At 38.6% G+C, this 15,265-nt stretch overlaps 1 protein-coding gene across 2 annotated transcripts in view; it reads right to left on the bottom strand.

Annotated features, from left to right (window-relative positions):
• BMP2K (BMP2 inducible kinase) overlaps window positions 1–15,265 on the bottom strand; it is a 55,192-nt gene that overhangs the window by 26,119 nt on the left and 13,808 nt on the right. For both annotated transcript variants that reach the window (XM_042870389.1, XM_042870390.1), the window contains exons 2-8: window positions 7,634–7,752; window positions 6,221–6,326; window positions 4,569–4,711; window positions 4,215–4,336; window positions 3,055–3,136; window positions 2,246–2,378; window positions 1,721–1,824 (exon numbers count right to left, since the gene is read on the bottom strand). In XM_042870389.1, the coding sequence (XP_042726323.1) occupies window positions 1,721–1,824; window positions 2,246–2,378; window positions 3,055–3,136; window positions 4,215–4,336; window positions 4,569–4,711; window positions 6,221–6,326; window positions 7,634–7,752 (809 nt within the window). The remainder of the gene's footprint in view (window positions 1–1,720; window positions 1,825–2,245; window positions 2,379–3,054; window positions 3,137–4,214; window positions 4,337–4,568; window positions 4,712–6,220; window positions 6,327–7,633; window positions 7,753–15,265) is intronic.

Below are 15,265 nucleotides of genomic sequence, written 5' to 3'. Positions count from 1 at the left end.
CTACCTTCTCCCTTGCTCTTCAACACGAGCAAGGTCAAGTTTGCCTCTTCCACTATCAGTGCTCAAGGAAAATACTGGCACATAAAGGAATCAGAAGCCCCTTCCTTGCTTGCACCAGCTGTCATCATTGTATTACAAGGCTTCAAGTTTTCATCCATTCAGTTCTTGTAAAGCCAAACCTTATCCTGGTCTACTAGCAGCACTGAACAGGGGAAAGGTCAGACTACTCCATTTTACAAAACCTTCAGGATCAGCAATGAGGGCACCCCTCTAAGCATTCCATTGGCTAAAGGGATGGAATAGATGTGATCAGGCTCTGCTCTCCTCAAAACAGTCACTCCCTAATTTTCATGCTATATCTGAGCCAGTTTTAACACAGTTCTTGCCCTTTGCAGAAGTAACTACTCCTCTTCAAATTATCCTTTTGCAGTTCTCATCTGCCACTTCAAAGCTTAAAGAACCTCTCAATATAATTTCTGCATTTAATCAAGGAAAATGGCAATTATGGGGGAAAGAGAGAGAGAAAAGATGACCTCATGTAAGCATAATCTTTACACACACTAAAGAAAGCAAATCTAATCCTGGTCACAAACATTTATAACCTAAGGTTATCAATTTTTTCTTCCTTTTTCCTTAGGAAAAGGAATCCAATAAGCAGATATAGCCAAGTCACTTGAACAAGTTGATAGTACTCGTACAGCCTGCAACCTAGTAAATACTCAGTGGTATGTTTTACCACTTAAAATATACCAGTGGTATATTTTAATATAAAAGAGATACACCACCTAACAACATATTTTGAAATAGCAAAAATACAAAAGCCTTCAAAACACTTGAAATTTTGCCTTTCACTACAAAATGGGATCCAGTTTTTTTCTTCTTTTCCTTAGTATGCTTAGCATGCTAACCTATGCCAAGTTTCCCAAAAATAACATTCACTCTTTAATGAGTACCTTCTTCTATGGGACCAAGGATCAACAGTAATACATTTCAAAGGGATCTTGGTAAATTCACTCATCTACCTCTGAAAGCACAGTTTACTTTAGATAACATTTGTTTCAAAAGTAATTTTGCCACTGACTTTTTCTAATGCCTTAATGCCTATCTTGGGAATCCCCTTATAATGCTGAACATTATTGATGTGTCCTGGAATTTTCTGACATAGCAGCTTGGTCAATGAATTAGGTCATCTTTGAGGGAAGGTTCAGAACTTTAAAGAGAGTTCAGCCTCTCATGCAAAGCAAAGGCACAAAAGTCAGCTAACTAACTTACTATTTCAATTTACTTTCAGTTCATTGCAGTCCTTTCCCAGCATATTGCTATAATTGACAGAGATGATTAAAAAGAAAAAAATACTTTATCTAGAGAACACTCCTGACACTTCACACTAGTAAGATAAAGTTTTCTACATGTGAAGTTCTACAGTACTTGGTATTAATTATACTAGATGTAAGAGACATGTATGGATTAGAAGCACAAGTCAGGTATTGACTGGTGTCATATAAATGCCCTTTTTGAAGTTATGCCCCCAAAACGCAAGTGTTTTATTTAGACAGTAAACAGAATCAATAGGAAATGTATTTTGCTTCACATTCTAAACTTTGGAACAAGGCTTAAGAAATTGAAAACTTTTTTCTCAGCTGAGTTGATTGACTTTTATCAATGCTACCTATGAAAACCCCTGAAAGCACAGTAAAAAAAAAAATAAAAGACTACTTACATTAATATTGGACACTGGACAATCCTTTTTGGCAAGTTTAAAGGCAAAGTAAGATACCTGAAAAATATCAGGTCTCTGTTCTTGATCTGGTTCAAGCATATATCCTGTGAAAATTGATAAGATCAAATTGTGACTGACAGCAGAAAGCCTACTGATGCAGTGTGCTAGCAACAAGAACACATTCATTCAATTAACTTCACCAACAAGGCTTACTCCAAAAAAGAATGATTACGTTCTTTTTTAATGCTTTTTGTAAAGTCAAATAGTTTCCAGGGTCAAATATGATTGACAAGGATGCATGCTGCTTTTATGTTTTGAATATCAGCTGCAGAAAGAATAGATAACAGAAGTACTAACTTCAAATAAACGACAATAACATGAATAGCATTAGAATTCTCTAGGGTTACGCAAGATCCCTATGCCAGTATGCCCCATCTATCCAAGTCACTCATCTACAACAACAGCATTGTTTGCGTTTCATTTTATTTACAAGGCCTGAGAATTGCTGTGCTGCCCAATACTCACTTATCAAACAGTGTATACTGTGAGTGTATCGGGAATTGTCCGGAATAGTAAAACTTCCATCGCAAATAGCAACTTGACTTTCTCCAAAGGGAAGTGAAAAGAAACAAAGCTTATACAGCAAACAGCCAAGTGCCTGTAAAAACAAATACAGGCCCCATAAAAGGATGAGAGCACATAAAAGGATGTGATTCTTTACACAATAAAGAAGCACCAATAAGAAACTAATTGCATCCTAGCTACAGCTGATGCTTACAGTGTTACGTAGCAGCTGCATTATGAACTAGGGTTGATGTGACAAGCTGATATACAATGCAGCTCTAAAAAGGCCTTCTTTCCCACTGACTTGTGTGTTAGACAACAAGCTACCAAATCTAGAGCCTAACCTAAGAGCTACATTCACATTCTGGCATCGCTCAGGGATACCACTAGTGTCTTTGCTGAATTTAGTCTTCATTTACTTCGCTGTAATGGCTCTTTAAGCACACTGTCTAACAAAAACACATTTCCTTGTTGTGCTGTGAGCAAATTTCTACGAGAAATCATTGGTGACATTCAGGCAGCAATCTGAGCCAACAAAATGGAAAGAGTCTATTTTATCTTTCCCTTAACAGGCTCATCACATATTGTATTCTATTTATTTACATGAGACTTAACTACCACAGATACCATTACTATACTCTGAATTATATACTTGCATTGTATATTACCACATTAAATAATTAGTTTTTCAGTTGGTCTACATTACTTCTAGCTAGCTTCTTTATCTCTTAATTAGTTCCATATTTCACAGTACCTGATTTTTTGCTTACCCAAATATCTGCCTTGGTAGTAATTGATTTCCCTCCATAAAGATTGATCATTTCAGGAGCTCTGTACGATAGTGTTGTATACCTAAACACACATAATTGCAGGAGAACAGATGAAAAGCATGCCTCAGAATCAAAAGAGCCTTTTCTTGCATCTGCCACACACATACCATTCACAGAAACAGGTGCCTAATACACACCAGAAACTGTCTTACGCAAGTAATTTACTGTGTTTACAAAATCACAGAAGACTTGGAATAGTAACATAACATTTACTGTCCTGGATGACAATTTAAAGTCAGATAAAATGTGCTCTTCACATTAGCTCCCCTGTACTGTGCTTCAGTAACAAAGAGTTGCCCTGCTGTAACACTGCAGTAAGCAGTTACCGCAAAGATTCTGAGCCCTAAAAGGGTCATCTTCATCTTACACTGAAACATGCAGTACGGAGTATGATCATCACATACAGTACTCCCATCATATGGGATATTATATGATTCTATGCTTTAAAAAACAAAAAAGTTTGACAAAATCATTGCAAAACCAGCAAAGTACTCTGTAGAGACAGAAAAACACATACATGTATCATTTGGTCACTTGAGAACAAGTAATCTGTGTTTATTTCTCTGCAGCAGATGGCCTGAAGTGAACCAAACTAAACATGTTCTCAGGAGTGTGTTTGCAATAAAGTTAGAACAATTTTGTGACCAGTCTTAGGAGGAAGGACACAGCATTCTATAACTAAGACTGTAAGTAAGTTCATTCGAATGCTAATTTATAGCACCTCTTTTCTCCCTCAGACTTTCATAGCTAGCCATATTAACACAGAAGTTAAAATTTAACTCCTAAAATAGCCAGCAGCCAGGCATACATTTATCACCCATTTCATTTCAAAGTCACACGCTTTTTCAAGTTTTATTCTATGTGAGTCTGTTTTGCAAAAATAGCATGTAAATAAATAGAAAAAGCAACATTAATAGACTGTAAAAAAATGGAACTATATTCACATCAACTTGAATTTCTTCACCTTGAACAGTTACACTAAAATCCTTAACAGTAAGGTAAGCATACACTACTCAGAGGTCTTCATCTAGTACATCGTAACGCTCAGCTGTCTCACAGCACAACCACTGGTTATTGAGGCCACTTAAATGTGAACTTACTTTTTAATTTCTTCTTCAACCACATTAACACCATCTTTTTGAGGATTAAGGAATTTGTTTGTAGCACTGCCAAAATCACAGAGAACATAATTTCCACTGTCATTTAGCAATATATTCTCCACCTTGAAAGGAAGTTAACACAAACAGCAATATTAGATTAAAATAATGGCACTGATTTCCAATGTAAATGTTACTATGCATTCTTGCCCTCACACGCAAATGAGGAAGTTATCACAGCATTACAGTGCTTCTCTAACTACAGGTCAGCCTTAGTGAAATAGCTCCTGCACTTCCAATCATTTTTGAGTGCACCACTGACTTTTACTCAGGTGTTTCTAGGTTTCAGGTTCATACCTTTAAATCTCGGTGAACTATAGGAGTTTTGCACTGATGCAGCCGAGCAACAGCTTCACAGGTATCACAAAATATTCTCATTACTTCTGACTCTGTAAAGCCTGTCTGCAGGCGCTGATTCATCTGATTCACAACTTGCCCAGCTGAAGAAGCAGAAAAGAATTTTATTTTGCCTTCTAGTAATTCTCATTATGTATAGAAGTATAAATTTTTTCTCACACACAAATAGCCCACAACATGCAATTTAACTTTCTCATGTCACCAATTAAAAACAAAAACAAAAACAACAAAAACCAAGCCATCTAAGCTGTTTCCAAACTTCCACTGGTTTAATCCTAAGCAGAAAGGTTACTGTCTCAAACAAAAACATCGCCAACTGAAACTCTTCTATCAAAGAGGCAGGCAGGAAGAATCATCCATCACGCAAACATGCTCCCCCAGAAGTGCCTCCTGCATTTAGAACCACAGCCAAAATGCTGTCAGCCAACAGAGTTCAAAGTAACTCATAATCTAGACATTTCTTTCTTAGAGACTAAGAAAAAAAAAAAGGGCATAATCCACTCTTAAAGACCTTACATAACCCTTTCACAGTTTCCTTTTTAAGATCAGGAAGTATTATTTCCCTATTTCTTGAAGTTATTTCACAAGGTCATACTTTTATCTTCCTATCATAATGCTCACAGATCTATGGGGTCTTGGAGAGTGCCTCTCCTAAACACAGAAGCTTTCAACAAGAGAACACCATCCAGTCATCTGATGGTTTACACTCTTGTGGCTTCAAAATAATATCGGTAAAACTCAAATCTAGAAGCAAAGTGTAGAAGTGAGTCTGAACAAAAGCTCCACATGCCAATAAGCTATCCATAACACCAAGTTCAGAATAACCCAGTTAGTTGTGTAAGCTGAACACCAAGGAACCAGCTCCCATGAACTAAAGTAGTAGAGGTATTTTTCCAGTATTTACTATTGTAAGTAAGAAAAGAGAACTGCTGATACAGTCTCAAGAACTCCCATACAGAGGGCAGAAACATTCACTCTGACAACTCACAGACAAGTTTATTCTAGTAGGTATGTGTGGCGGGGAGTTAGGGAAGTCAGTTACAATATGGTTTCACAAATTGTTTGAAATAGCTACATTATGAAACCGGACACACAGCTGTTATTTTCATGCCCAGAATCACAAATACTAATTATATTATGCTCACTTAAAACAAGTCACCCGTCTTAAATTAAAGAAATTAATTTCTTTAATTTAAATTAAAATTTAAAATTAAAGAATCTTTGCTATAATGATCAAAAACAAAAAACAGGAGAGGCAGAGCAGTTGCCAAAAGTATTTTGATATGAAAGGTTGGAAAACATTAGCTATATGTTTAATCAAACAGTAGAGCAGAACCATTTTAATTTCTACTTGAAGTAATTTCCCTACTCCTAAATTATACTTAACTAAGCTACATGAAATTGACATCTGCATTTTCTCAGGCTTCAGAAACTTAATGCCTAACTACCAACACAAGCTAAAACAAATGGATTCCAGCTTTGAGATAGACAGGCTTTCTGAATTAAAGGGACTCTACCAGGTAAAAATCCCAGGTGATCAAAACATACATTTCCATTCCATTTCCTCTGGAACCAGAAGAGCCATCTCTTACCTCGACAATACTCCATGAGAATGAGGACCTCCCAGACGTTGTCACTTACACTGTTAACAGCACAATCCAAATAGCTTACAATATTCTTGTGCCCAGATAACTCTTTCTGAAAAAGAAAATACACATTACATTTTAGCATAGAAAGATTTTAACAAATAAGTACAAGTGGTTTTCATTAAAACCACTTATGACTTCAAAGTGAGCCCTGGTCCCATACGCACTAAACTTTACAAAATACTCAAAACTGAAGGCAAGTTCATCACTGACTGCAAAGTCAAAGACTGCCATATACCAAACTCAACACATCTACAATTCAATCAAGAACATTTATGGTATTTGTTCAATAGTGCAAACATCCTCACTACTGCATTCAGAAACATTATTATGTAGTAATAATACATACAATAGTCTTGATACATAGGGGAGAGAGAGGGAAAAATCATGCTACTCATGTCCATTTTAAGGGAAATTCCCAATCTCAATACTAAAAATGAAGAAATACCTATGCTGAAGAATACTGTCTCGATAATAACAAAAACCCCACAACCATACACAGCTGGAAGCAAGTCACAACATTTACACCCTGAACTACTATCAAGTTAAAAACAAGCAAAGACGTCCCTAAGAAAAAAAGACAACAACAAAATCCACACCAACTTTTAAGAGCCATTTTGCAAGTTGCAATTAAGCAAATTCATATTTCACGTCTGACAATACCGGTGTTGTCTGCAGTGCTGTTTCCACCCATTTATAGTTAACATAAAAGAACTGCTTATAATAGATGATTAAGCAGGTGCTTCTATGATTATAACATATTTAAACTAGAAGCATATGGAAACGGAGATAAATTACCTTCACAGTATCTACTAGAAGGCAATATAACTGATTTTCTCGTGCCCTGACATCATAAACCCAAGCACATGCAACAAAGCCTTCTGCTTTCTCAATTTCCTAGTCAGCAGCTTAGAAACAATAGAACCTGTGATTATGTCATTGAGTTCAAAGTTCTGAGCTACACCCATATCTGTTACCTTCATATTGGATAGCAACTGCAAGAACGTGCTTCTGCCTAGCAGAGGTAACACTGCTTGTGTAAGAACAGGCAGTTAACAGAACTGTGGCCAGCAGAGGGCTCTAGAACTCGTTATCACTAAAGAAATGGAAAAGACCTTTCTTTTTTTTATTTGGGAAGCAAAATTACTGATCAAATTATTGACTGCAAAATCACATTTTCCTTATAATTGCTTTAGAAATTAATCACACACTAACTCTACGCTCAGTTTGAGCTTATGTAAGGCACTACTGCACAAAAAAGTGAAAAGATGGTCAAGAAGGGATTGTCATTAGAAGACATTTGATACATGCATACTATAAACAAACACATTCTCTCGTTACAATTAATTCATTTCTTACCATAATAGTAATTTCTCTCTTGCATACGTTGAGATCTGGGACATTATTAACATACATTCGTTTGAGTGCACAACGTATCCCACCATGGGTACGTACCAGAAACACAGTTGAGAAGCCACCTGGAAAAAAAAAAAACACGACAATTACAAGGCAATGAAGCTATCTGAGTTATTCTCTTTTTCTAAGACAATGAAAAAGGAAGTGTGCGCCAGTCATGGAGTGAGAAGTTAAAAACACAGACAAAATTACTAAGGTTTGACATCTGAGTCCATTTCTCCTGCATTAAGCATTCTTGACAAAAGCATAAGGATCTTGGAATTATGCTGCAGCATTAAATAAAAATATCTGCAAAGCACTTCCATATTCAAATAAATGCAGAAGCTAGTATGAACTCTATGCATTCAGGTATCAAACCCACGATGTTTTCAGTCACCCAAAAACCTGAATAAAGCAAAGATATCCTCCCTATCTTCACAGTTTCTAAATCCTCCAGAACTTGAAGTTTAGCATTCATTTCTTATACCTACATTTTAAAGTATAAAAAATAAAATAGTAAGATGTACAATAAGTAACTGAATATCTTTCATGACGTTTACGTCACCCATCTCAGCACAGACTGAAGATGAGAAGATTCACCCTGAAATCACTTTGCTACAAGCAAAGTAGGGCTTTTTTAATTATTAAATTATTTAAATACTTGTTAAATGTGCAGATAAGAATTAAGTGTGTTCCCCCAACCAGTACAATCAGGAGCCATCTTCTCCGTTCAACCACATGAACCACAAGGCATACACTTAAGCCCACCTCCAAGCTTCTCATTATCACTTTTCTTCTCCCTGTTTACTGGTAGAAACATGCAAACAGTAATTACTCACTAAAGCTGAGTGATACAGTCTACTCAGAAAACACTCCTAAATGTTCAGGCAGCAAGCCAAGGGGAAAAAAAATTTAAAACCCATATTCTTCTATCTGTTTTCAGTTCATCTGAACTACTGGTCAAGACTTCCAGCACACTGCATTCACATCACTTGGAGGTTCACAAAGAGCTTTCCCACAGCTTAAAGAACCCTGCCCCAGGGCAGTCCATGCTTTCCTTATTTAACTGCTGTTTGATGGTAAGCCAACTATTGCCATACCAACTTAACTCACGCAAAAACTAAGCTATACAATCAGGACAGAAATACGTGAAGTAAAGGATTTACTCTGATAATCAGGTAGCCCACTGGAATGCATGAAGTACTTCAAGTTTCACAATATAATCTGCAACCAGCAGATTATTGCAACGTGCCTCATCTGATACAGGCCTCAAGCACTTGAACTGATGTGCACGTTAGAATTTACAGTTGAAGGAAGTTGTGTTAGGATGCTTTCTTTAGGAAAAAACACTTGAAAATTAATTGCATCATCCATCATAGCAGGGATATCACAACGTCAAAAGAGAGTTGGTGCCAGTTTCAACACAGCAACCTAAATTCTACAAACTTGCTACACTTCAGCTAGAGCCAATTTACACAGGGTACTCCCAGCACACTGACAGGTGCCCTTGAGTTACTCCAGTTTTAAAAGCCAGACCCTGATGGGGCTGAAGCAATTCCACAGGGAATGCCATCAGCTTTGAGGATAAAATAATGTGGCAATGCATACTGTGCATACTGGAAGATTTTAGCAGCATCCTCTCAAAAAAGACTCCTACATAAAGCACAAATACTTGAGCAACAATATAAAAAAATATAAAGCACAACATTCAACTCCTACATAAAGCAGAACATTCTAACTATTGGAAGACAATCACTTCTTGCCTTTTAACCAGCTTTACAGCCTTTTAAAATCAGTTTCGTAGTCTTAATATTGTGTCTAGCAGCAGGACAAGGCCAAAATGCTGAATTTCAAATTTCTTTGGCACCTGCTTTCATGCAACCAGATCAGTCACAACTGGGTAAAAAGAGTAGTGAAAAAGTCTCATACAAGGGTTCTTCTTGCCATTAGGTGGCAATATTAACTAATACTTAAACTCTGAAGCAGCCACAAAAGCAGAACTATTCCCCATTCTGCAAAGGAGTAAGGTGTGACCTTGAAAGGTTTTCCATTAAGTAAATGCTATCTCCACTATAAAATGCCACTGGGCTCTTTGATAAACAGATCAACCCTGAACAAAGCTTGAATAGGTTTATAAATATTTATAGGATATTTGTCATCAACATTGTAGCAACCTTTACCAAACCCAACCCTGAAGCATTAAGCTTTCAATCTTTTCAATAGTTTCTTGTTAAACTTGTCACCAAAAGCAAACGGCAGTGCTATAAAAACTTCAAATAAACTGTCATTAAACTACGTTATTTGGAGAAGTCAGATAGGCACCCTTGTCAAAAGTTGTATGGAAACAACCAAAATGATGAGCAGTTGCTTTGCCCCAAGGCCCACAAACGGAGGCTGAGCAGAGCTACATTTCCATGTGTAGGTCAGCTCAGCAGCTGGCATTTCATCAGCATTTTTAGAAGCTGGAAAAAGAAGGTACTGTTTAATGTCAATGAAGACAGAGAATGAACTCAGTTTCTCATAACACAACATATCAAAAAAATAAATCACAAAACTAAATTCAGTTGTTTACCCACTGTAAGACCAGTCAAGTCCCAAGCCCCCCATGGATTCCTCCCATTCTCCTCACAGATGAGAAGTACCACCACGTGCCACGACTGGTCTCAAGGCAGGTGTGCAGGAACTAGTTGACTAGCACAAATTCTTCACCAACTAGGCAACCAGCAACAGCTTGGCCTTTGCATCAAAAGGAGACAATTTTGAGTCTTCTCATTTCTTCAAGAGCAGCAAAGTTTCCAGTATCTCTGTTTAAATATTGACCAAAATAACACAATGACCAAATACAACAACCTAGCAAACTGAGTATGTGCTCAAACAGCCTCAAAGTTTGGTAATACAATTATACACACATCACCACTCTTAGCCTTTACAGTATTTTACTGTGGCAAGCCATTTGGTTTACTTATCAGTAAATCATCTCAGATAGCATTATCTATTTCTGGTGATCTTATTAAGAAAATTATCAAACATTGAAAACAACTAAAAAAAAAAAAAAAACAATTCTCAGATAACATTTTCTGGTTGAGAGTTTCTTTTTTTCCATGCATATTTTAAGCTTCATTGGTCTCAATTTTCTACTTATGTTTCACCTTGCCACATTCTTGATACTTCAACAAGGAAACTGTAGCTGTAGGAAACTGTCAAAATCAAAGTATCTTCCTTTGCTTGCTTTGATATAGTAAGGTTGAAGAATCTTCCACAATTATGTTGTATATTATTATAATATATAATTATAATCTTTCAGACTGCTAACAGTTCCAAGAAGACAAACTAAAAGAATACCAAGAAAAACATTCCAAACAAATCTTTGTTCGTTTTAGATATACAGACAACAAGACTGAAAAAAGACATATTTTTTTCTTACTGTTCTGTTAAAACATATCCGACCACCAAGTGTTGTACCTGCATCTGGTTCACTATCACGCAACATACTTCAAATCTCAGGCAATTGGAACAGAAGGTCACCAGCAGAAGGAGAGCATACACATTGTAATGGGCAGTAATCACACCTAACACCTGTGAATGTTGAACCATGAATGGTAGAACCAGACACAGTTCCAGAGCCAGCTGTCTAGTTCAGACATGAAGTTGTTCCCAAAGAAGCTGAAAGAACTGAAGGATAGTTCATTTCTATTCTGAAGCAAGATCCGCTCTCAGCCTTGCATGACACTGGCCTACAAGATGGCTATGTGCCCTTCTATCTACAAGGCTGGATCAACAGGCTGAAGTGCAAGTGATTTTCCCCGTGACCCATCCCCAAACACATGTAAGCTCTTTTCTCTGTAGCAAAATGGCATACCAGACACAGGTCAATATGCTTAAAAATACCCACACAGGTTTTTTCTGAATTTCAGATAATCTAACATACAACACAAAAGTAATTTAATGATTTAGGTGCACTGATTTGTGTTGTGAATCAACAACTTCTACCTTAAGCACTATTTTCACCATCTCACCCAATCACTTTGTGTACATTTGTGCTCTCTAATTCAGGAGCCCCTGGTCACTTAGATGTCACCAGTCCCTACCGAAATCAGGCTGACCAGCAGCTAGAGATGCCCTCTTTCCCAACTTACGCACCTTCTAGTACTGCATAGCCTTCTCAGCACTGTAATTTGGAAGCCATACGTAAAAGAAAGAAACATTTCAGGGGCTAGAACCTGCTCAAAATATGGGATAAGTGCAGCCCCCCTCCCAGGTGGCAGTATGAATGCCCTTCAGGTAGGCTCTAAGCAAGAAACTTCCCTGCAAGCCCATAACAAACAGCAGCAATAAGGACTCACTAAATGCACTGAGCACTTGCTGTGTTAGCAAAAAACATCCTTCACTGGAAAAACTACAACTAAAACTAACAACAACCCTGACCTCTATAACCTCCTGAGCTGCAGCAAAGACAGCCTCCAAAAAAAAAAAAAAAAAAAAGACACAAAACACAAAGAAAACATAATTGCTTCTCCACAAAGAACCACGACATCATGAGAAGCCAGCTCTCATTGCCCACGTGCACATCTCACTGCATACATGCACATATAGAGCAGTGGGAAGGTCCTTTTTCAGTAAGCATTAAGCAGCATCTAGATGTATTATTTTACCAAAAACTGAAGAAACCCTATCTTGCCATAAATCATCCAATATCAAGTCTTTCCTTGGTGCTCAGTTTTGATTACATCTTTTCACAGTGTTCAAGACAAGCATAGCACATTCTAGGAGTTCAGAGAGTACCTCTGTGATCGTGACACCCAAAGGCCTCTTCTCCATCCTGCTGAATTTCTGCTCTCCCTGTGCTCTGTGGCAACATGCATTCACTGGCATCCTGTTGGGATAACTACAGTATCAATATCCTGTCAGTATCAGGAACTGCTTCATCCCTGCAGTGAGGGAAGTTCTGCGGGATTACTCCCTTTGGATATCAGTATAGACATAGTCGTGCAGGTACTCTTGCGGGAGTAGTAGACTGAAAGCAAACAAAACAGTACTTCTGTTCACATAGAGAACACTATTTAGTTCTTTAAGATAATAAAATTAACACCTGTTTGTGGCTGAAACACTTAGAGCTTGAACTCCAGAATGTTTTGTTTTTTTTCAGATTCAGTTTTCCAAACACTGTGTGATGTTGAAAAGCTGCATGCTAACAGAAATCTACCACAAAACTTTCAGGCCTTATGAAGAATTTTTGCTACAGCACACTTTTTGATCACAACCTCCACAGGACCAGGAAGCCACTGACTGTAATTCCTCAGTAATCTCTGCATGAGGGAATAATGGGACATATTATCACGCAAGCTTTCTGTTTGCCACTGACAGAAGCAATCCTGCAACAGCTGGGATATAACTCACACTGCACGTGGTACTTGTGGAAAAAAGATCAGAGGTCATCCAGCTTTCCTTGATCTGGTCCACCTTACTCACTGAGCACCTTTGCCCTGAGCCCAGCAGCAGCTGCCCAGCTGCTGGGAAGGTGCCACACACTGACCTCAGGGGCTGCACGCTCATTTGCTGGGGATCGCTGCAAAGCACCCTTCCTGGTGCATAAGGAATCACAGAATGGTCAGGGTTGGAGGGGACCTGAAGGATCATGAATCTCCATCCCCCCTGCCACATGTAGGGTCACCAACCTCCCCATTTAATACTAGACCAGGCTGCCCAGGGCCTCATCCAACCTGGCCTTCAACAACACCTCTAGGGATGGGGCCATCCACAGCCTCTCTGGGCAGCCTGTTTCAAAGCATTAGATGACAGCATTTTTACATATAAATTTAAATGTATGTTTATATACATACACAAGTACACATATATATTGCATATATTCCTAGTAAAATACATTCCACAAGTCTCAGCACAAGGCTCTGAGACATGGCTCCAACTGGAAGGGAAGTTGACAGAGGTCATCTGCAAGTCCAAGAGCTCAGCATTCCTAGAACCAAGAGCAAAAGTAGCTCCACACCCTTAAAATAATCTTCTACACACACACATTGAGTTCAGCACTTCTCCAGTGCATGCAGACAACACATTCAAAGGGACCCATTATAGCTGCTTTCTGCTCTGCCCACACGAATTCCCACTGTAACACCCTCTGAACGCCATGGGTAGTTCAGACCAGAAGCACTCCTTTCTCCAAACCACCATCTGTTCTTAAAGCAGCAGTATAAAAATAGCAGGCATGAATTACACACTGAGCCGCAGGATGTTACCATACCCCAGTCACAGCAGATCTGCCATGAGTACCCCAATACAGTAATGGCACTGATACCTCTACCTATGAGCAGGTATTCTAGGATGTAATTTCTCTCAGCACCAACTGCAGTCCAGCATTAAAATGACGCACACAGGTGCTAAACCAGAATAAAAGAATCTGGTGTTCTTCCTGGAAAAAGAGAAACAGATATGTAACAAAGTCATGTGCCACATGCACAAAGAATTTCACCTTTTACCCATCTGAAACAAAGTGCAGAACTGATAGCTTGCAGTCATAACATGAAACCCACACAACCAGTGACTCTAAGAGGTGCTTTTCTCCCAATCATCAAGCAGCAACAAATCCTTATTTTCAGTGAAGTTCTCACGCTCAGATTTCACTACGCCATTTCCACTCTCTCTTTAGAGCAAGTAGCAAAGGCTTGCTGTCACGCAAAAAAAGTAATTCTGAATAAACCTAAGTGCTACAAAGCAACAGCAAACTGCTCAGAAATAATAAAACCAACCCCCCTCAGCACAACAGGAAGCAGGTAAGAAGGTAGAGGGGTAGAAGGCAGAGGAACATAAAAACAGCAGTCCCAGACTGGAATCTTTCTTCTTTTAAATCCAAAGAAGTATTCCTAAAGCCAGACAATTTCTTCCCACGAAAGAAATTACAGCTTCATCAAAAAAGCCCTGACAGGAGTGTTCAGCCACCGCCTCTGCTAACGTTGCCCTCACTCCTGGTTTGGAAGACTGCGTTAGTCTCAAGATGGACTACTGCAACTGTTTGCTAATATTTGAAAAACCTCTCCTCTGCAAAACCTCCTCTCCCTCTTCCATCAGGCACCCTTCTCTCAAGGAAAAATCCTTTGAGCAAAATGAGTCAGAGGCAAGCATGTGTTTGTGTGTGAGCAAGCAGCTATTAATTGGCCTGCTAATAGGCAGCCTCCACAGAGCGCAGTGGATGTCATTTTTCTTGCTACAGCTGGCAGTGTGACTGCTTTGTGAGAGCATACACATTTCCCATACACAAAAAGACTTTCTCCAGATATTTTCTCTGCCAACCCAGCATTAAAACTCTTCCAGTTTAATGAGGTGATACAGACTTAAGAATATTTTTCTCTATATGGAGCAAACCTGCTCTAGTTAGCTGCAGTCCCGCAGCTCTCTGCTGGCTCGTCAACTACATCGCTACAGACAACTTCCAAATTTCAGCGTAACGCCGAAGTTCTAGATTTTAGCACATTTCATCTGACAGCTGACTGAGATACTTCCAGCTTTGATCTAGCCTACAGCAAAGGAACAAAGCTCGGCGTTTGCATTAAAGATGATCATGCTGTTCCACCGCAATGCTTCTCA

This window comes from Lagopus leucura, unplaced genomic scaffold (genome assembly GCF_019238085.1).
Source record: "Lagopus leucura isolate 7727_CA_CO unplaced genomic scaffold, USGS_WTPT01 Super-Scaffold_100004, whole genome shotgun sequence".
NCBI classification, from domain to species: Eukaryota; Metazoa; Chordata; class Aves; order Galliformes; family Phasianidae; genus Lagopus; species Lagopus leucura.
This window is presented reverse-complemented; position numbering and strand designations above follow the sequence as displayed.